At 49.6% G+C, this 20,022-nt stretch overlaps 1 protein-coding gene across 9 annotated transcripts in view; it reads right to left on the bottom strand.

Annotated features, from left to right (window-relative positions):
- Positions 1-19,895, bottom strand: part of FANCA (FA complementation group A) — a 59,496-nt gene extending 39,601 nt beyond the window's left edge. For 6 of the 9 annotated variants that reach the window (XR_004682801.1, XM_035024550.1, XM_035024551.1 and 3 more), the window contains exons 1-14: positions 19,790-19,895; positions 19,019-19,128; positions 18,455-18,539; positions 16,077-16,219; positions 15,844-15,939; positions 14,440-14,513; positions 9,705-9,817; positions 8,135-8,214; positions 7,568-7,601; positions 6,874-6,940; positions 3,905-4,017; positions 2,638-2,714; positions 2,182-2,323; positions 1,789-1,922 (exon numbers count right to left, since the gene is read on the bottom strand). Coding sequence is in view for 8 of the 9 variants with exons in the window: in XM_035024550.1 (XP_034880441.1) it covers positions 1,789-1,922; positions 2,182-2,323; positions 2,638-2,714; positions 3,905-4,017; positions 6,874-6,940; positions 7,568-7,601; positions 8,135-8,214; positions 9,705-9,817; positions 14,440-14,513; positions 15,844-15,939; positions 16,077-16,219; positions 18,455-18,539; positions 19,019-19,128; positions 19,790-19,868 (1,347 nt within the window). In the remaining variant the exon portion in view is untranslated. Of the gene's footprint in view, positions 1-1,788; positions 1,973-2,181; positions 2,324-2,637; positions 2,715-3,904; positions 4,018-6,873; positions 6,941-7,567; positions 7,602-8,134; positions 8,215-9,704; positions 9,818-14,439; positions 14,514-15,843; positions 15,940-16,076; positions 16,220-18,454; positions 18,540-19,018; positions 19,129-19,789 lie in introns of those variants that run through there. The other 3 variants (XM_035024556.1, XM_035024552.1, XM_035024558.1) reach the window with 3 other exon arrangements.
- Between the last annotated feature and the right edge of the window lie 127 nt (positions 19,896-20,022).

Genomic DNA, 20,022 nt, shown 5'->3' with positions numbered 1-20,022 from the left:
GAGTGGAAGAACACACTGTTAAAATGTCTATATTAAAGCAATCTATACATTTATTTTTCATTTTTTTAAAAGATTTTATTTATTTATCTGTGAGAGAGAGAGAACACAAGCAGGGGGAACAGCAGAGGGGGAGGGAGAAGCAGGCTCCCCACTGAGCAGGGAGCCGGACGTGGGGCTCGATCCCAGGACCCCAGGATCATGACCTGAGTTGAAGTCAGACACTTAACTGACTGAGCCACCCAAGCGCCCCAGCAATCTATACATTTAACACAAACCTCACCAAGAAGTCCCAAGAGTTTATTTTTGCTTTTGTTTCCCTTGTCTCTGGTGTCCAGTAAGAAGGGGGATGAAGGAGAACACTTGTGATGAGCACTGGGTGATTACAACAAAAACTAAAAAAAAAAAGCCAGCAGATGGAAAGAAGACCGCCCCCCATCACCATTCAGCTCCCACCGAAGAACAAGGGGCACCATTTCCCTCCCTCTAATCTGTCTACATGGAAGGGTTAGTGACTCTTGGCAACATCCACTGGGTCAAGAGTGAGGCTCAATGACACCCTGGAAACAGGACTAGAAACGAGCCACCAGGGGAGACCGTTTATGGGAAGTATTTATGTCCAGTGTCTAGAGTAACAGACACGTCCCCAGATCTGGGGCTGCAACAGCATTTAATGTCACTCCAGGAAAAAGACAGTTATTCTTATTAGAAAAATTATAAGCACACTGTGATGAGCTACGAACCATAATTCATGACCCCAAAGGGCTCAAATGTAAAATCATTACATTGGCCTATTTACATTAACATTCTTGAAAATAAAGATTAAGAGATCTTCAAACACTGAACATACACATAAATATCCGTCAAAGTCACCAAATCATTCACTTAAATTGGGTGCATTTTATATAAATTATATCTCAACAAAGTTGATTTAAAAGGTAAAAGGAAAAACAAAAACAAAACACCCCGCCATCAACCTAGCACCTGAGGAGCATTCCTGTCCTTCTGTCGCCCTGGGAACTCAGCAAATCCCAGGCCCGGGGGACACCTGGTTGGCCCCAATCACTTGGACGCAGCTCCTGGCAGACAGAGACCACATGCGGACACAGGACACAGGGCAGCTCTGATGACCACCCAGGGTACCCCGGCTGTGGACACTGCCAGAGCCCTGTGCACATCCAGCGCGTGCCCCTGGGCCGACAGCCCACTGCTGCGAACACAGGGCTGACGGGAAAAGTAAAGAAAACACCACGGCCACCCGTCTACCAACAGCCCAGGCCGGCAGAGGCTGGGCCAAGGCAGGCTTCCACCGGTGCAGCCGCCCTCCAAACTGGAGGAAGGTGGGCTCCCCACAAGGAAGCAACAATTACAGAACCCACAGAGTGCCAGGAAAACCCAAAAGCTCCACAAAGAGACGACTTTTTACACGACAGCTTTCCACACCCAAGCTTCAGAGAGGACGTCTGGAAGATGCCTCCTCAGAAGCGGGACCCTGCAGGTCTGTGAACAGCAAGCAGCACAGACGGGGCAAGAACATGGACGTGGCGCCAACAGAGAGGCGGCCCCGGGCAGCTGAGAAGCGCTCCTCTGGGCGCACCACATCGTGCAGGAGCAACAGCCTGACGGCACGCCCTGACCAGAGACCCCATCGGGCAGGCGCGGGGCAACAACGGGAGGGCCAAACCCTGGACAGGGCAGCACGGGGCTCCGCGCGGAGGCCGAGAGGAAAAGACCTGACCACAGAAGGCGTTTGTTCCTAGGATGGAGGGGGGGGGGGGGGGAGGAGCTCACCTGGAACCAGTCTGAGTAGGATGGGAACACAGAGGGGCCCTCCAGCGCAGCCTGACGCACCACCAGGAACGCGGTGACCATGCTGTCCAGGTTGCAGCTCTCGAACGCACGGGCCAGGAATTGGGCCACCCAGTCTAGGAGGGAACAACCCATCAGAGCTGGCAGACGAGGACCTGCGTGCAAGCTGCTGGGGGTAGGGCACGCCAGTTAGGAGGCTAGGTCACGAACGCCCAGAGCAGCCCCACGCCGACGACGGGAGGCGGACGAAGGCACAGACGAGAAGACACAGGGCACCATCTGGGCGGTGAGAGGAGCAGCGACCCCCGCCTGCAAGCTCACCCACAAACAGCAGGACATGCACGCACGCGCCACGGGGTGCCCACCCAAGTGCACCTTTAACCAGCTGCTGCGCCTCAGGTAAGCAGATCACCAGTGTAGACACACAGGAGAGCACGTGCTGCCAGTTCACCTCGCGTGTCTCCAGAACTTCTTGTAAGTGGCCAAGCAACTCCTCTGGACGCAGTACCGCGAAGAGCTGAAACAAGTTCCCCAACTTGGCTGTCGAAAACAAGCCGCTCATTGGGCAGCTGGATCCTCACCCCCAACCCACTTCAGGGACGCTTCTGCCTCTGTCCTCAGGGCCAGTGTGGGCAGGAGGGTTCTCGTTTCAAGGAGAAGGTGTTCTGCCCAAGTGGTAAGTTCCTTCTCTGGGCCCCCCATGGTCTAGGCGGGAGCGGCTGTGTCTGCGGAGCCCGCCGGCCTTACTCTCCGTGGACGGGGGGCCACAGAGCCCCGTGGCAAGTGCCACCCAGCGCGGGAGCACAGGGCAGAATGCCGCCCGACACCCACCCTGCGGTACAGGCTGGTTAGCAAAGGGTGGGTCTTCGCGAAGCTCCAATCTCTCTGCATTTGAACAGCATCAGAAACTTCATTCAGGAATAAAAACAGACAAAAACGTCAAGTCAGTCATAATGAAAAGCTATCTTTTGTTTCGGTGTCAAAAAAACTACCTTGTTTCAATTTGCATTTTTTCGATTATTAGCAAACATTTCTGTTTGTGAACCGTTTTCTGCTATCAAGTGTGTCTTTGGCCCAGTTCCCTGCTGCTAACCCTTTACCATATTTGCTGTATTTTCTTATCCATCAATTCTATTTTAATTTTGCTGCTTTTCAACTTTAACGGTGGGTAAGCAATCAGTGAGGATGCTGCTGGAAGGGTGTCTGGCTGGAGGGGGCACCAGCTCCTGCCCAAGCCCCTCACAGAGTGCGACACAGCACGTGCCCGAAGCTTCCCTCGTGCTGTGTGAGGACCCTGCCCAGGGACACAATGCTGCACACAGAGAAGGCTCGGTGGGCATGGTGTTCGTTTCAGTCCCCAAGGAACAGTGAAGTCTTGCAAACACCGTCACTGAATGGATGGTGACATCAACCCAAGGACACTCGTGGGTACGTGACATGGCAACGAGCACTTCTGAGAAGAACCTGTAAGTACAGCTGACCCTTGAACAACACAGATTTGAAATGTGTGGGTCCACTTACATGCGGTTTTTGCCTAATAAATACAATACAGTTCTGTCAATGTACTCTCTTCCTTATGGTGTCTGAATGTCATTTTCTTTTCTCCAGCTTACTTCAATGTAAGTACACAGTATATGTCGCGTGCAAAATACGTGTTAATCAAGGGTTTCTTACCAGAAGGCTGTTAGTAGCTACATTTGGGAAAGTCAAAAAGCTACATGCAGATTTTCACCTGCACAGGGCGTCAGGGTCCCTAACCCCCACATCATTCAAGGATCAACTGTGCGTAAGAAAATGCTTATGATAGATGATTTCTTATAACAGAATCTAGGAACACAGTCTGATAACTAAATTTTCAAAATCTATTGAGAAAACACCACAAGAAAAGTTTCACGTTATTTCTATTCTGATGATGCTATGGGTGACAGTTCTTCCCATACTTCGTTAATTCTGAATTTTCTTTATGAGAACGTGTAACTTTCGAACGAAAGGATATTTGACGATAACGTGTCCTCGAGTCTCGTGCTGTCTCAGAGCACTAACATTTGGGGCCCACGCTCCTGGGAGGGAGGCAAACAAGCCGGATCCTGGAACCCACCTCTCAGCACAGGCTTGTGAGTTAGCACCTGAGTCAGAGTATGACTGAAAAATCTCTTTGGCACATCTGCTGAAACCGCTGCGCCATACGTGCGTCCACAGAACACGCCAAACCTGCAAAACGCAGCATCAACAGGTCCAGCAGCGCCGAGAGCATCACATGCACATCCCCAAAGTTTGTCAAAGGCTACTGTCCAGCAAGGTTGCATGGCCCCAAGGCCCCCAACTCGCAGTTCATGGGGGTGCACTGGCTGGCCCTTCCCATAACGCTAAAGCCCCCGCTCAGCCAGGCCACTGTGCCACAGACTTGAAAAGTCCAGCGGCGCTGGGTGGCCCCGGCAGGGAAACATCTGCCTTTGGCTCGGGTCCTGATCTCAGGATCCTGGGATCGAGTCCCACATCGGGCTCCCTGCTCAGCAGGGAGCCTGCTTCTCCCTCTCCTCCCAGCTTGAGCTCTCTCTGGAAGGAAGGACGGAAGGGAGGAAGAGAGGAAGGGAGGAAGAGAGGAAGGAAGGGAGGGAGGGAGGGAGGGAGGGAGGAAGGAAGGAGGGAGGGAGGGAGGGAGGAAGGAAGGAGAGAGTAAAGGAGGGAGGGAGGGAGGGAGGGAGGAAGGAGGGAGTGAAGGAGGGAGGGAGGGAGGAAGTTCAAAGAAGGGCAAGTCGCATAAGAAAGGAGCTGCCCTGGGGCGCCTGGGTGGCTCAGTCCTTAAGCGTCTGCCTTCAGCTCAGGTCATGATCTCAGGGTCCTGGGATCGAGTACCACATCGGGCTCCCTGCTCAGCAGGGAGCCTGCTTCTCCCTCTCCTCCCAGCTTGAGCTCTCTCTTGAAGGAAGGAAGGAAGGAAGGAAGGAAGGAAGGACGGGAGGAAGGGAGGGAGGGAGGGAGGGAGGAAGGAAGGAAGGAAGGAAGGAAGGAAGGAAGGAAGGAAGGAAGGAAGGAAGGAAGGAAGGAGGGAGTGAAGGAGGGAGGGAGGGAGGAAGGAAATTCAAAGAAGGGCAAGTCGCATAAGAAAGGTGCTGCCCTGGGGCGCCTGGGTGGCTCAGTCCTTAAGCGTCTGCCTTCAGCTCAGGTCATGATCTAAGGGTCCTGGGATTGAGCCCGCTTCGGGCTCCCTGCTCGGCGGGGAGCCTGCTTCTCCCTCTCCCACTCCCCCGCTTGTGTTCCCTCTCTCGCTGTGTCTCTCTCTGTCAAATAAATAAAAATCTTAAAAAAAAAAAAAAAAAGAAATGAGCTGCCCATGGAGTAGGGAAGCGGAAAGAGAAGGCTGGGTCAGTCCACAGCAACGTGCAAACCTCACAAAGCCTCAGTCTGTCCATCTGTGAAATGGGGATCAGGAGCAGCAGGGCAACAGCCAGGCTGGCCCAAAGCACCTGGCATGCACAGGCACTGAGATGCAGCAATGGTTCCTGAAGCCAAGGATATCCCGTGCCAGGGCAGGGACTAAGGACAGTGGGCAGGACATCACTGATGGGGCAGGAGGGATGAAGGGTGTTGGGGTTGCCTGACAGCGGGGCCCTGGGGGCACTTCAGTGCACCAGGGTCAGTCACTGAAGCTCTACCCAATTCCTCAGGGAGAAGAGCCTCCATCACACGTGCCATGAGGAGACACCGGGCAGGAAGGGCGGCCATGGGCGCTGCTAGCCTTCCTGGGGGACAGACCCGGGATGCAAACCCCATGTGCCAGGAAGGCTGGCCATCCAGACCAGGGTGGGGTGGGGGCAGTGCCTGGTTTTATTGGAAATACTGGCAACTAATTAAGAAACTTAGGGCGCCTGGGTGGTTCAGTCATTAAGCGTCTGCCTTCGGCTCAGGTCATGATTCCAGGGTCCTGGGATCAAGCCCCGCATCGGGCTCCCTGCTCGGCAGGAGGCCTGCTTCTCCCTCTCCCACTCCCCCTGCTTGTGTTCCCCTCTCTCGCTGTGTCTCTCTCTGTCAAATAAATGAAATCTTTAAAAATTTAAAAAAAAAAAAAAAAGAAAGAAACTTAAAAAGGGGCACCTGGGTGGCTTAGTCAGTTAGGCGTCCGACTCTTGGTTTCAGCTCAGGTCATGATCTCAGGGTCATGAGAATGAGCCCCGAGTCGGGCTCTGCGCTCAGTAGGGAGTCTGCTTGGGACTCTCTCTCCCTCTCCCTCTGCCCCTCTCCCCCCGCTCCCTCTCTCTAGTAGATCTTAAAAAAAAAAAAAAAAAGGAAATTTAAAAAGAAACAAATACATCTATAGTCATTCTCTGACTCTCAGACATCAGTTCAAGTAATCCAATCAGGCATGTTATAAAAATGCATAAAATTTAGAAAACAGCAATGTTGTATACAGTTTAAGTGAAGTACTGAATTATACAGCACGTGTGAAGATCACTAAAGCAACTGGAATACAGGCAGTCGGCGGCAAAACAATGAGAGATCGAAGGGATGTGCAAGGCCTGGGAATGCTGGAAAACTCTCCTGGATTTCCAGGAAAGAACTAGCTTCCAGGTCAGCCTCACCCACATTACTCTGAAGCAAACCCGACCCCCCCAACAACCAGTCCTAACGTGTACCTCCACAGAGCCGTGCAGAGAGAAAGCTGATGTGGCAAAATCGTGAGCACGGGTGAGTGTGAGAGCCAGCCTTGGCGAGCAGAGAGAAGGCTCAGGGGGAAGAGAGGGCATGCGGTGCAGGCAGGAGGACAGACCAGACCGTGAGAAGGTCATTCCAGGGGTGCCCTGGGTGGGAATCTGGGCTCACACGAGTGCAGACCCCCAGGCGACAGAGGATTCATGCAGAAGAGGGCCAGTCGGCCTCCTGCCTCATCTTCAGAAGGAGCAGCGGACCAGAGGACTCCTAGGGCTCTCCAGCAGGTGTCCTCAAAGGATACTGTCCCAGTGGCAGAGAGCATCTGCAGGACGCAGCTGCTGATACTTCACCTAGGACCTTCAAGATAGTAGGCACCACCCCCTAAGCATGCCCAGCAGGCCTGCCCCCAGGACGTACCAGCTCTTCACTGCCCTGTACGCTGGGGATTCATCCTGCAGCCCGGTGGCCAAAGCCTCGAGAGCGACTGACAACAGATAATGGGAACAGAAAACACATCAGCTCAGCCTCACAATCCATCAAAAATGATCCCCAGGGGCGCCTGGGTGGCTCAGTCGTTGAGCATCTGCCTTCAGCTCAGGTCATAATCCCAGGGTCCTGGGATCGAGCCCCGCGTCGGGCTCCCTGCTCAGCGGGGAGTCTGCTTCTCCCTCTCCCACTCCCCCTGCTTGTGTTCCCTCTCTAGCTGTCTCTCTCTGTGTGTCAAATAAATAGTAAAATCTTTAAAAAGAAGACCCCTGACCAGCTATCACTGGACAAACCAGGTAATGAGTCTTTGGGAAAGGAAAGCTCCCCAATTTCCAAGTCACAGACCTCATCAGCCTCCCATGCCCTCCAAGGGTACAAGTCCTCCAAGCATCCCAACGGTACCAAAGACCTAAGCCTTTTAAATCAATCAAAACTCGGAGACCGTAAAATGCTTCCCTAACTACAGCTCTGGACAGTAAACGCAAAGCCACCAAGAACTGAAAGCCAGGAGAAACGGCAGAGGGTAAGTTCCGGCGAATACTTGAAGATGAAAGGCAGGAAACCTTGAGAATCCCTGATAAGCAAACTAGCTGTTGCAGTCTGGGGTTTGGAGCAGACGACTCACACATCAGCATCCTCTGAAGCACGGCCATGGCGAGCTGTCAAAGCAGAACACAGGGCACAGTTACTCACTTCTGTGTGCCGCCCAACAACGCTAGCAGTCACCCTACAGGAAAATGAGACAGTGTCTCCACACAATACCCCGACAGTGGGGAGACCCGAGAGAGTGAAAAGGCAGACTTTCTGCCAGGATCCGCCGTGATCCCCAGGACCTCTCTCAGCGTGGCCCAGGGTCCCGGCCGCCTCCTGCTGGCCTCCCACGGCCCCACCGTCCCACGGCTCACGGGGTCAGCACAGAGGAGTTCTACAGGTAAAAAGCTCTCCGATTCTGGGCCATGGTGAAGGCTTTCACCCTCAAGAACTCTGGAAACCAGAATATGGCAGGAGATATTCCTGCTTTGTTCCATTCCCTCACGTCTGCTGGACACAGGGAATAATAGTACTCAGGGAGCACCTCAGGAAAATAACGTGTCCCATCAAAGCTTATAGACGAATGTGGGGTCACTGGTCCAAGAGCTTCCAATTTCGTCACGGGCCAATTTCAGACACTCCATTTGACTTTTCTTCTTACCTGGGCCATCTGTGCAGGCTCCACACTTCTCAGATCCGAGTTTTTCTGAAATCCTCTCAAAACAAACAACTGCACAAAATCTGAAAACCACAAAACCCAAGTATTTACATGCACTGTGGTCTCCAAACAGCTGTGGATCATGCAGGGGCCCTGCTTCCCAGCAACACGTCAGTTCATCCTGCTCTGCACCCCACACATGAGCCTTCACTGGCCCAACCAACCAAAACCCCTCCTGAACCAGACTTTGCTTCTTGTCACTGTATTTTAAAGGGAAATACTCATAATCAATCAAGTTTATGGGAAGGATATTTTCTTAAAACAAAGTAGCAACTGGGGCGCCTGCTGCCTCAGTCGGTTAAGCGTGTGACTCTTGATCTCAGGGTTGTTACGTCTGAGCCCCACGCTGGGTGTAAAGATCACTTAAAAAAAAAAAAAAAAACTATTATCTAAGGTTTTCACGTGGATTGTCTATCCAGCCAATCTCCTAAACGAATAATGTAAGGACTGTTCTAAAAGGACCCGGAAGCATTACATTCTGGGGAACAAGTCAGGAAATAGACTCCTACACCTCCTGAAAAGATAAAGATTTTCTGTCTCATCTTCAATTTAAACTTAAACTCTCTTGAGTCTAGACTTAGGAATTCATAAGGAGCTCACATCCATCACCAAGAAAGTTTTAGGAAAAAGGAACACATCTTTTGCAATGTAAAAAATCTCATATGCTACCTGTATGGAACATTCCACTTCTCATCTAATTTTTTATTTGTAAATTTCATTCTTCAGACATGACTGGCAACGGCCAGGATCTGCTGCCTCAGAGACGAGCCAGGGACAGGGCCCACTCTAAGGGAAAGGTGCCCAGAGAAACAAGTGTGATAAGAGGACAGCCACGCTGAGCTGCTGCCCAGGCCAGCACAGCAACCCTGCGCTCACCCCAAGTCTGACGTTTACATCAGGCCGGGAGCTCAGCACACTTGCCAGAGTTCCTACTTTGCTTTTCCTGGGTACCTTTTAAAATAACCACTTAGAACTGAACCCACAAAAAGTTAGTGACCTCAGGCCCACCCACCTTACAAGTAACAGGTGCCCGCTGTCTCCCCCTCGCTTGTGAGCTTCCCCGGCTCACTGCACCCCTCCTTTTCTGGGATCTGAAAGTAACACATTCCTGTGACTTGACTTCTTCCTGTGAATGCCCTGAATCTGCACCTCCAATCAACATGGCTTTGGAGGTTTTCACTTCCCCAAAGTGGGAGCTCGGATGCTGAGGAAGCTACCCGCCAACCCCATGTGGGTGGCATGTGCCTACTAATTCAGCAGGTCATAACCAGCATATTTTAAACACTCCAGCTGTAGGGCCCCAAACACAATGGGTCAACAGACTGACTTTATCAAAGCCTGCACACCATTCAAGGGTAAGCAGGCCCACACAGCAGGTCCAGGTAGAGATGGTTCCATTCCAAATCCCCATGCTAGGGGTGTGGGGCTGTCCTGTTCCCACAGACTCTTGCAGCAGAAAGCATTCCCACGGACCTAAACGTTGCCTGTGAACCTGCCCCTGTTGTGAACTTACCAGAAAGCATAGCCCTGGCGATGTCAGTGTGCTGAGTGGACGCTTCCATCTGCTCACACAGAACGCACAGGTCCTTGAAGAGCCACGCAACCGTGGCCTGCGTGTCAGCATGACTAGGGACAAAGCACACAGCTCACCCTGGGCTCACCATCGTCCCATATGTATCAGGCCCTTTTCTTCCACACGCACTTCACTAGGAAGCTTGGGCACTGAGAACCAGCTGGGAGCCATCTGAGCCGTCCCCAGAAGTCACGACAGGGCCCGCTGACCCAGAAGACCTGGCTGCTACTGACATTAAAAATAATCATTTTCGGGGCGCCTGGGTGGCTCAGTTGGTTAAGCGACTGCCTTCGGCTCAGGTCATGATCCTGGAGTCCCTGGATCGAGTCCCGCATCGGGGTCCCTGCTCGGCAGGGAGTCTGCTTCTCCCTCTGACCCTCCCCCCTCTCATGTGCTTGCTCTCTCTCATTCTCTCTCAAATAAATAAATTTAAAAAATCTTTAAAAAAAAAATAATCATTTTCATGGGACACCTGCGTGGTTCAGTCATTGAGTGTCTGCCTTCGGCTCAGGTCATGGTCCCAGGGTCCTGGGATCGAGCCCTGCATCAGGCTCCCTGCTCTGTGGGAAGCCTGCCTCTCTCTCTCCCACTCCCCCTGCTTATGTTCCCTCTCTCGCTGTGTCTCTCTCTGTCAAATAAATAAACAAAATCTTAAAAAAAAAAAAAGCAATCATTTTCAAAAAGCGTATTTGGAATAGCTTACTACTACTCGGGGAAAAAAGAAAGTTCAGTAAGAGTAAAACAATCAGGGCCACCTGGGTGGCTCAGTCGGCTGAGCGATTGCCTTCGGCTCAGGTCATGATCCTAGAGTCCTGGGATCAAGTCCCACATCGGGCTCCGTGCTCAGTGGGGAGCCTGCTTCTCTCTCTGACCCTCCCCCCTCTCGTGTGCTCTCTCTCTCTCTCAAATAAATAAAATCTTTAAAAAAAAAAAGGTAAAATATTCAGAAACAAATAAAACAGTAGCAGCCTGAGGCGACAGACTGTCATCAAGGGCATCAGCCATGCAGAACAACCTGGGGAGGTTGGATCTGGAAAGAGAAGCAGGGGATCTCACCTGGCGACTTGCGCTGTTCTGGGGACTAACGACATCTGGGACCTTTTCCTGTGCTTGGCCTCATGTGTATCCTCTTTGGACAAATGTCTGTTGAAATCCTTGGTCCATTTTTAATTGAATTATTTGCTTTTATTGTTGCGCTACAAGAGTTCTTTACTCTAGATACTAGATTATCAGATATGTGATTTGCAATTAATGTCTCCCATTCTGTGCATGGTCATTTCATGGTCTTAAGTGTTGACACACACACAAGTTTTAAAACTTGATGAAGCATAATTTTCCTTCTACATTTTCTTCTGTTGCATGAGTTTTAGGCATCTTGTCCAGGAAACAATTGCCTAATCCAAGCTCATGCAGACGTAACCCTACGTTTTCTTCTAGAGGTTTTATGGCTTTAGCTCTTACACTGAGATCTTAGACGCACTGTGACTTAGTTGCTATGTGTGGTGTGAAGCAGGGGTCCAACCTCATTCTTTGCATGTACATGTCCAGTTGTCCCAATACCATTTGTTGAATGGACCATTTTCCCCTCCATTCAATGGTCTTGGCACCCTTGTCAAAAATCAATTGACAGGGGCGCCTGGGTAGCTCAGTGGGTTGAGCATCTGACTCTTGGTTTTGGCTCAGGTCATGATCTCAGGGTCTTGAGGTCGAGCCCCGCATCGGGCTCTGCGCTCAGCGTGGAGTCTGCTTGGGACTCTCTATCTCCCTCTGCCCCTTCTGCTCATGCTCTCGCTCTCTAAAACAAATAAATAAATCTTTAAAAAAAATATTCAGGGTTTACATCTGTACTAGAAATGCTATTCTAGGGCGCCTGGGTGGCTCAGTCGTTAAGCATCTGCCTTCGGCTCAGGTCATGATCCCAGGGTCCTGGGATCGAGCCCCACGTCGGGCTCCCTGCTTGAAGGGAAGGCTGCTTCTCCCTCTCCCACTCCCCCTGCTGTGTTCCCTCTCACTGTGTCTCTCTCTGTCAAATAAATAAAATCTTTAGGGTGCCTGGGTGGCTCAGTTGGTTAAGCGACTGCCTTCGGCTCAGGTCATGATCCTGGAGTCCCGGGATCGAGTCCCGCATCGGGCTCCCTGCTCGGCAGGGAGTCTGCTTCTCCCTCTGACCGCCCCCCTCATGTGCTCTCTCTCATTCTCTCTCTCAAATACATAAATAAAATCTTAAAAATAAATAAATAAATAGATAAATAGATAAATAAAATCTTAAAAAAAAAAAAAAAGAAATGCTATTCCACTGCTCTAGGTCTACCCTTAGGCCAGCTCTGTAATAAGTTCGGAAAACAGGACCTGTGAATCCCCCAATGTTGTTCTCTGAAGAATTTTGGGCTATTCAGGGTCCCTTGCATCTCCAGTTCAGTATCAGAATCAGCTTGTCAATGTATGTAAAAAAGCCGAGTTAGATTCTGATGGAGATTATACTGCATGCATAAATCAGTTTGGCAGGGATACTGCTATCCTAACAATATTAAGTGTTCCAATCCATGAACATGGAATGTCTATTTCTTTAGCTCTTAATTTCTCTTAATTATGTTTTATAGTTTCTGGTGTACAAGTCTTGCACTTCTTTTATTTTATTCCTAATTTATTAATTTCAATGTTGTTGTTTTTTAAAGATTTTATTTATTTGAGAGAGAATGAGAGAGAGCACATGAGAGGGGAGAGGGTCAGAGGGAGAAGCAGACTCCCTGCCGAGCAGGGAGCCCTATGCGGGACTCGATCCAGGGACTCCAGGATCATGACCCGAGCCGAAGGCAGTCGCCCAACCAACTGAGCCACCCAGGCGCCCTCAATGTTCTTTTAAATGAAAAATTTTTTTTTAAGTTTGGTTTATGTAAATCATCTCTATACCCAAGTTGGGGCTCGAACTCATGACCCCGAGATCAAGAGTCACAGGCTCTTCGGACGGAGCCAGCCAAGTGCCCCAAATGAAATTTTAACTTCCTTTTCAGATTGTTGTTATTGTATAAAAACACCACTGACTTTTGCATATTGAGGTTGTTTCCTGCAACCTTGCTAAACTTGCTAATTAGCTCTAATATCTTTCAGTGTGGGTTCCTTAGGGTATTCAATATGCAAGATGATGTCCTCTGCAAATAGTTTTACTTTTTCCATTCCGACCTGGATGCCTTTTGTAACCCCCCTATGCCTAGTGAGTGCACAGGTCAGGAAATACGTTTTCCATAGTTAGATCTGTCAATCTTCTCTAAGTCCTGGGGCTTTTATCATAGTTAGGCCTTTCCCTCTCCAAGATTATAGAAACATCTTCCACGATTTCTTCTAGTACTTTCATAATTTCATTTTTCCCCCTTTGATTCACCTAGACTTGTTGTGCTATAAGGTGAAGATCCAACTTTTCAAATCCAGATGTGACCCACACCTCACAAGGCCACTGGTTTCAACACAGCCTTTTCAACTGTGCTTCAGGGTCCCCCAAACTAGACACCCAATTGTTCCTGGCCAGATGACAAATATACAAATCCCGGCTTTCTGTCTGGCTGGGGAAGGAGCAATGCCTGGCTGCCGAGAGCGCGGCAGGCAAAGCTCCAAACGCCTCTTCTGTGTGCTTTCAGACATACTGAGTCCCTCTCCTTCACCTTCCATTAGAAGTGCTCGGCACTCCCATCCTGTGGTCTTCCAGAAACAGAGTGAGCAGCCGCACCTGCTGGCTTAGGGCAAGTCTATCTCAGGTGTCCTAAGTCATTTACCACAGATCTATCTGCCTTCTGCTTCCAAACCTTTGCTTCTCCTAGCTCTTCTCCTACACTTGCCCTCTTTAGGGGGTTATCTTTATATAAAGTCACTCAGCCACCCACTGAGCCACCCAGGCACCTAATTTTTTAAAATATTTTATTACAGGGGGGCGCCTGGGTGGCTCAGTTGGTTAAGCAACTGCCTTCGGCTCAGGTCATGATCCTGGAGTCCCGGGATCGAGTCCCACATCGGGCTCCAGTCCCACATCGGGCTCCCTGCTCAGTGGGGTGTCTGCTTCTCCCTCTGACCCTTCCCCTCTCATGCTCTCTGTCTCCCATTCTCTCTCTCAGATAAATAAATAAAATCTTTAAAAAATAAAATAAAATAAAATAAAAAATAAAATATTTTATTACAAGAGCACCTGGCTGGCTTAGGTAGTAGAGCGTGTGACTCTTGATCTCAGGGTTGTGAGTTTAAGTCCCGAGCTGGGTATAGACATTACTTAAAAATAAAATCTTAAAAAAAAAAATTTATCCCCTGATATATCTTTTTTTTTTTTTTTTAAGATTTTGTTTATTTATTTGACAGAGAGAGAGCACAAGCAAGGGGAGAAGCAGACTCCTGAGTAGGGAGCCCGATGCGGGGCTTGATCTCAGGACCCCGAGATCATGACCTGAGCTGAAGGCAGACGCTTCACCGACTGAGCCCCCAAGCGCCCCTCCCACGATATATCTTATACAAAGAAAACATTACCAAGTTTGTGCATGACAAAGACTTTGATTATAACAATTGTTCTCTTTAAATAATGAAGTAAGAGTTTCAGTGATTTTGGCTTTGATATATAAGTAAGTCATAAAGGCTAGATTACAAAAAATAAATCCTGTAATACTATGATTATGTTAAAGCATCATTGGTACACTACCTTTCCAACAGCTCCTGGAGGCTCACAAGGTTTTGTACGTGAAGATGCCACACAGCTTCAAGCAACAAAGAACTCTGAAGAAAGTAAGAGCGCTATGAGTCCTCCGTGCACACATTTTCCTACGAAATTACCGGAGTAACAGGCACGGCTTCCAACACATCGTTGATCCCTTTGGCTTCAGACACTCACCATTACCACCCTTCAACTCCTCATGCCCCAGCACCCTGCCCAGCCTCTAGTGTAACCTGCTTCTAGGACTTTCTCCACTGTGGCCAATACGAGATTCCAAAATAGAGACTGAACATGTCAATCTCTTCTCTTCTTTGGACCCTTTAGTGGCTCTTCGCAGCTTTCAGAGCAAACTTGAGATTCTTGGACGCAGCACAGGATAGTTGTAACCTGGTTTCTGTCTCCTATCCCAGCAAGGTCCCCCCTCCTGCAGCAGACAGCCTTCCTCCTGCCCCCAGGACATCCTGCTCATGGCTCCTGTGTCCCACAGCCTACTTTGTCCTGCCCTCCTCCACACTGCACGCAGCTGCCAGCTCTCCGAGCCTTTCCTAGCCACCAGTCACGCAGCTGTCCACTCTCCACCACAGCTCACGGGCATTCGGCTGCCCCTCCCTCCAGCTAGACAGCTGTGAGCACAGGGACCCCATCAAGTGCTGACACATCTGTAGACACGTATGTAACGTATGCCGGATAAAAGAATGGGGGGGAACCACGAATGCACCATCACCTGGGTTTTTTCTGTCCCTCTTCTATATTCTTACTAATAACAATCTAATAACCAGTTACCTTGAGTTCTTTCAACTATTCAAAAATCTGTAAACCTACTGAATTCAAAATGCCTCAAAAAAGGGGCGCCTGGGGGGCTCAGTCGTTAAGCATCTGCCGTTGACTCAGGTCATGATCCCAGGGTCCTGGGATCGAGCCCCGCATCGTATCGGGCTCCCTGCCCGGCGGGAAGCCTGCTTCTCCCTCTGCCACTCCCCCTGCTTGTGTTCCCTCTCTCGCTGTGTCTCTCTCTGTCAAATAAATAAATAAAATCTTAAAAAAAAAAAAAAAAGCTTCAAAAAAGAAGAAAAATAATTTTTAAATTATAATTTTCTAGTTTATCATACTGCCCTGGAAAATTGTTCATAATTATACCTAAGAAGAGAAAACATGTTTCTGTGGTCCATTCTAATAAATATTACTAATAATGGGTGAATACTGACAAATATGGAAATTGAAGATACCTCTTTCCCACCCACAGGGGCATATGCTGAATGGTTCTCTCCCTGCCCCATGATTAATGAGATGCTTGGTGGAATCCCTAAAGAACATGCTGGGACTCTGCTGTCTCCGCGCAACAGAACACTGCTTGAGAAACCCCAAGAGTCAGAGTTGCAATGTCAAACTTACCCGTACTTCCCATAGTTCTTGACAGAAGGAGAAACGAGAGAACATACTATGGGCTAATAAATACTGAGCCACCTCCAATAAAGAAGACATTTTCTTCTGAAAAGAGAGATTAAATCTTATAAAAAAAAAAAAAAAAAAGCAAATACCTGAAACAATATTAAAGAAATGTCCTATTTTCCTAAATAGCTTAAAAGTAATGAGTAACCACCATTAGCTCATGGCCTGCGTCTTACCCTTTGCTCTGCATTCAGCAGCACCCTGTGGGAGGGCTCGCCACTGGACGCACAGATCTGCACAAAGCTGGAGGCCACTGCCCGGCTGGACAGCACAGCTACTGGGACACCGAGTCTCGAGGCTTCATCCCGTAAAGCAGAGCCTCAAAGACAAAACAAAAAGCCGGAGACACACTACAACATGTAAAATAGAAGACCTGGGGTTTAAAAAGCCTTTTAAGCTGCAGCTACCAGGGGAGCCTAGGTGCTTCAGTCGTTAAGCGCCTGCCTTCAGCTCAGGTCATGGTCCCAGGGTCCTGGGATCAAGCCCCGCATCAGGCTCCCTGCTCAGCAGGAAGCCTGTTTCTCCCTCTCCCACTCCCCCTGCTTGTGTTTCCTCTCTCCCTGTGTCTCTGTCAAATAAATAAATAAAATCTTTAAAAAAAAAAAAAAAGCTGCAGCTACCAGCCTCCTGAGTATCTAGCCTCTGGTCTACATTTAATAAAGAATGCTCAACAGCCTGGAAAAAGATAATGCCTACAAGCAAATTGTTGTCTAATTTATTTGACCTCCAAAACCGGGGGTTTTTTTAAAAAAAAAAAAAAAGAAAAGGAAACTGTAACACATGCCCATTATCTTCAGGGCTCTAAAAATGCATACCAATATGTAAATTAAAATAATTGATAGTAGCTATAAGGATTCCAAATGACAATATTAGAAATTATCAACTACTGGGGTCAAGAAATAATTCATGGTAGGAGAGAAAATGTTGATTTCTAGCCATTATTTTTCCACAGTGAAGGAAACCCTCAACCAAACAAAAAGCAATTTACTGAATGGGAGAAGCTATTTGTAAATGATGTATCTGATAAGGGGTTAATATCCAAAATATATAAAGAACTTCTACAATTTAACACCAAAAAAAATTTCAATTAAAAAATGGACAGAGTAGGGCGCCTGGGTGGCTCAGTTGGTTAAGCGACTGCCTTCGGCTCGGGTCATGATCCTGGAGTCCCTGGATCGCGTCCCACATCGGGCTCCCTGCTCGGCAGGGAGTCTGCTTCTCCCTCTGACCCTCCCGACCCTCCCCCCTCTCATGCTCTCTCTCAAATAAATAAATAAAATCTTAAAAAAAAAAAATGCAGGCGCCTGGGTGGCTCAGTGTTAAGCGTCTGCCTTCGGCTCAGGTCCTGATCCCAGGGTCCTGGGATCGAGTCCCACGTCGGGCTCCCTGCCCAGCAGGAGGCCTGTTTCTCCCTCTCCCACTCCCCCTGCTTGTGTTCCTGCTCTCGCTATCTCTCTCTCTGTCAAATAAATAAATAAAATATTAAAAAAAAAAAAAAAAAGGACAGTAGGGGCGCCTTGGTGGCTCAGTCGTTAAGCGTCTGCCTTGGGCTCGGGATATGGCCCCGGGGTCCTGGGATCCAGCCCCGCGTCAGGCTCCTTCCTCGGCGGCGGGAAGCCTGCTTCTCCCTCTCCCACTCCCCCTGCTTGTGTTCCCTCTCTCGCTGTGTCTCTCTCTCTGTCAAATAAATAAATAATCTTAAAAAGAAAAAAGAAACAAAGAATTCACAATAGAAAGGTAGAAAATGCTAGTTTCTAACCATTTGTTTCCAAATGGTCTCCATGGAAAAGTGTCTATTTTCATTTATAAGGCTTTAATTTTTTTATATAACATGTTTTATATATCATATATCATATGAGTAAGTATAATAGCAACTATCTTCAACAGGAAAAGCCACTAATAAATTCATGAATTAAGGGTCTATTTGTATTTCTGTAGTCAAGGTCAAGAGCTTTTCATACAAGGCCTTATGCCTTGTTATGTTCTGTTGCGAGGGGTGTGGCTGAGCCTGGTTCCCCAGAATGATGACGCTAGGACGTGAAATTCAAACACAGGGCAGTGAAAATCAGTACGATTCACCAAAGATCTGTAGTGATCAGTGGTCAAGGGGAGTTTGTTTATGGTTATTTTAATTGATACTTCAAACAAATTAATGACTTAGCTAATATCTTTCTGAAATGACCATCATTTCATAATAAAAATGGGAATGTCCAGAAAATAACTGATTTTTTTGTTATTCTCATAGAATTCCCTGATCTTATTATTCTCAAATTGAAATATCCTGAAATAGTCTCAACCCCAGAAATTCCTTCTGGCTTCCTGTCTGCTCTCTCGGATCGAGCACAACCCGTTTTTGCCACTTGTGTAAACGTGGTGCACATTACTGTTCCATGTTTTTCCAAGGGACACTTTGGCAACTACTGCTTCTGAGTCCTACGTTGAGTCAAACGCGGCTTAAATAACAGCCTTATAACACGCCCCAAGGAGGTCCAGGTCACTTTACATAAAGCTCTCCCATAACTGCGTATGTTAAGAAACTTGAGCTCTAACTTACCTATGAACGAACTAGAAAGATCAGCAGAGGCCTCAGGATCCATCCACTGATTGAGACACAGAGTTTTACATGCTGAACCTCCTACCTAGAAACCAAACACAAGGAACTCTAGTTAAAATTCAAGCTGTGTGGGGCACCTGGGTGGCTCAGTCCTTAAGCGTCTGCCTTCGGCTCAGGTCATGGTCCCAGGGTCCTGGGATCGAGCCCTGCATCAGGCTCCTTGCTCAGTGGGGAGCCTGCTTCTCCCTCTCCCTCTGCCTCTCTCTCTCTGTATCTCTGTATCTCACTTACTGCACTAGTCTCAAATATTTTGAGGTAAACATTTTTAAAAAGTGAAACTTACCAAAGCCTTTTGAGAAAAACTAAATTCACTCTGACCTTATTTTATCTCCAGAAAGATAAATGCTCCCCATCTCTTTCTCGCCTAGTCAACATTTAAATGGGTGCTTCTACCAGATACTCAGAAGGCCTTTTCGGTGTCTCTTCAGGAAGATTATGCCTTGGCCAGGTGCAAAACACCCAAACTGAAACCCGCCTTCAAAGGCCAAACCAATTTCCTCTTACCTCCAGCAAAAGGTCGTTCAAATTTAGATGGCGTCTCAGGAGGCGCACAGCTGATTCCTGCAGCTTGTGTTCCCTTCCAAGCCCCTGCCGTTGCCTCTTGACCCTTCCAGCTAAGGGGAAAAAACAGTTCCACAAAATTACAGCACTCCTTAAAACCTCCGTCAGTCGACTCGGGGTCATTCTAGACCCGCTGATGGGATGCACCCTGGGGACACAGTACTTGCACGGGAAATTCCACGCATTCCAGAAAAATGCCCATCTGAGGTGTGGGACCAAGGCTCCTCCAAATGTCCAGGGAAGGGGCAACTGTCAGGCATGGGTGGAAGGCGAGACACAGCAAGTCAAGTCTGCGTGGGGTCCGGGGACAGAAAAAGGGCACGCCGGGGAAAGCCGGGGAAACCCGCGTCGAGTCTGCTCCAGCCGGCAGTCCCGCGCAAACGCTAGAGTCCTGGGCAGGGGCTCGTCCCGAGCTTCTGAGGTTCGGGGGCTAAGCCGTCCTCCCGCGCTACTGGACGCCTCACCCCCGCGCCTCGTTCAACCATCTTCCTGGACGTCCGGCTGGACGCTGGCCAGCCCCGCCAGGGCCGAGGGGACTGGAGAGCCACGGGACCAGGGGTCGGGGGGACGAAGGCCGGGGTCCGGGAGAGGCGGGGGAAGGCGGGAGGTCTTGGGGGGCAGGGAGGGGCCGGGGACCGGGCCGGCGGAGGCTGGGGCGGGAAGGGGTCTCAGGGCCCGGCACCACCCACGCCCGCGGCTCCGGCGCGCTCTCACCCAGCAGCTCGGCCCACGTCCTCCTGCGGCTCCCGGACCCCAAGTCCGAGGCAGCGTCCTGCGACCGCGGTTCCGACATGGCGGGAACGCCGCAGCCCTTCCGCGGCTCCCGGCACCCGGCCCGCGCGGCGTCCCCATTGGCTGCGGCCCGCGCGGCGTCCCCATTGGCTGCGGCCCGCGCGGCGTCCCCATTGGCTGCGGCCCGCGCGGCGTCCCCATTGGCTGCGGCCCGC

Source organism: Mirounga leonina, unplaced genomic scaffold (genome assembly GCF_011800145.1).
Source record: "Mirounga leonina isolate KUSES-001 unplaced genomic scaffold, KU_Mleo_1.0 Mir_180, whole genome shotgun sequence".
Lineage (NCBI taxonomy): Eukaryota > Metazoa > Chordata > Mammalia > Carnivora > Phocidae > Mirounga > Mirounga leonina.
This window is presented reverse-complemented; position numbering and strand designations above follow the sequence as displayed.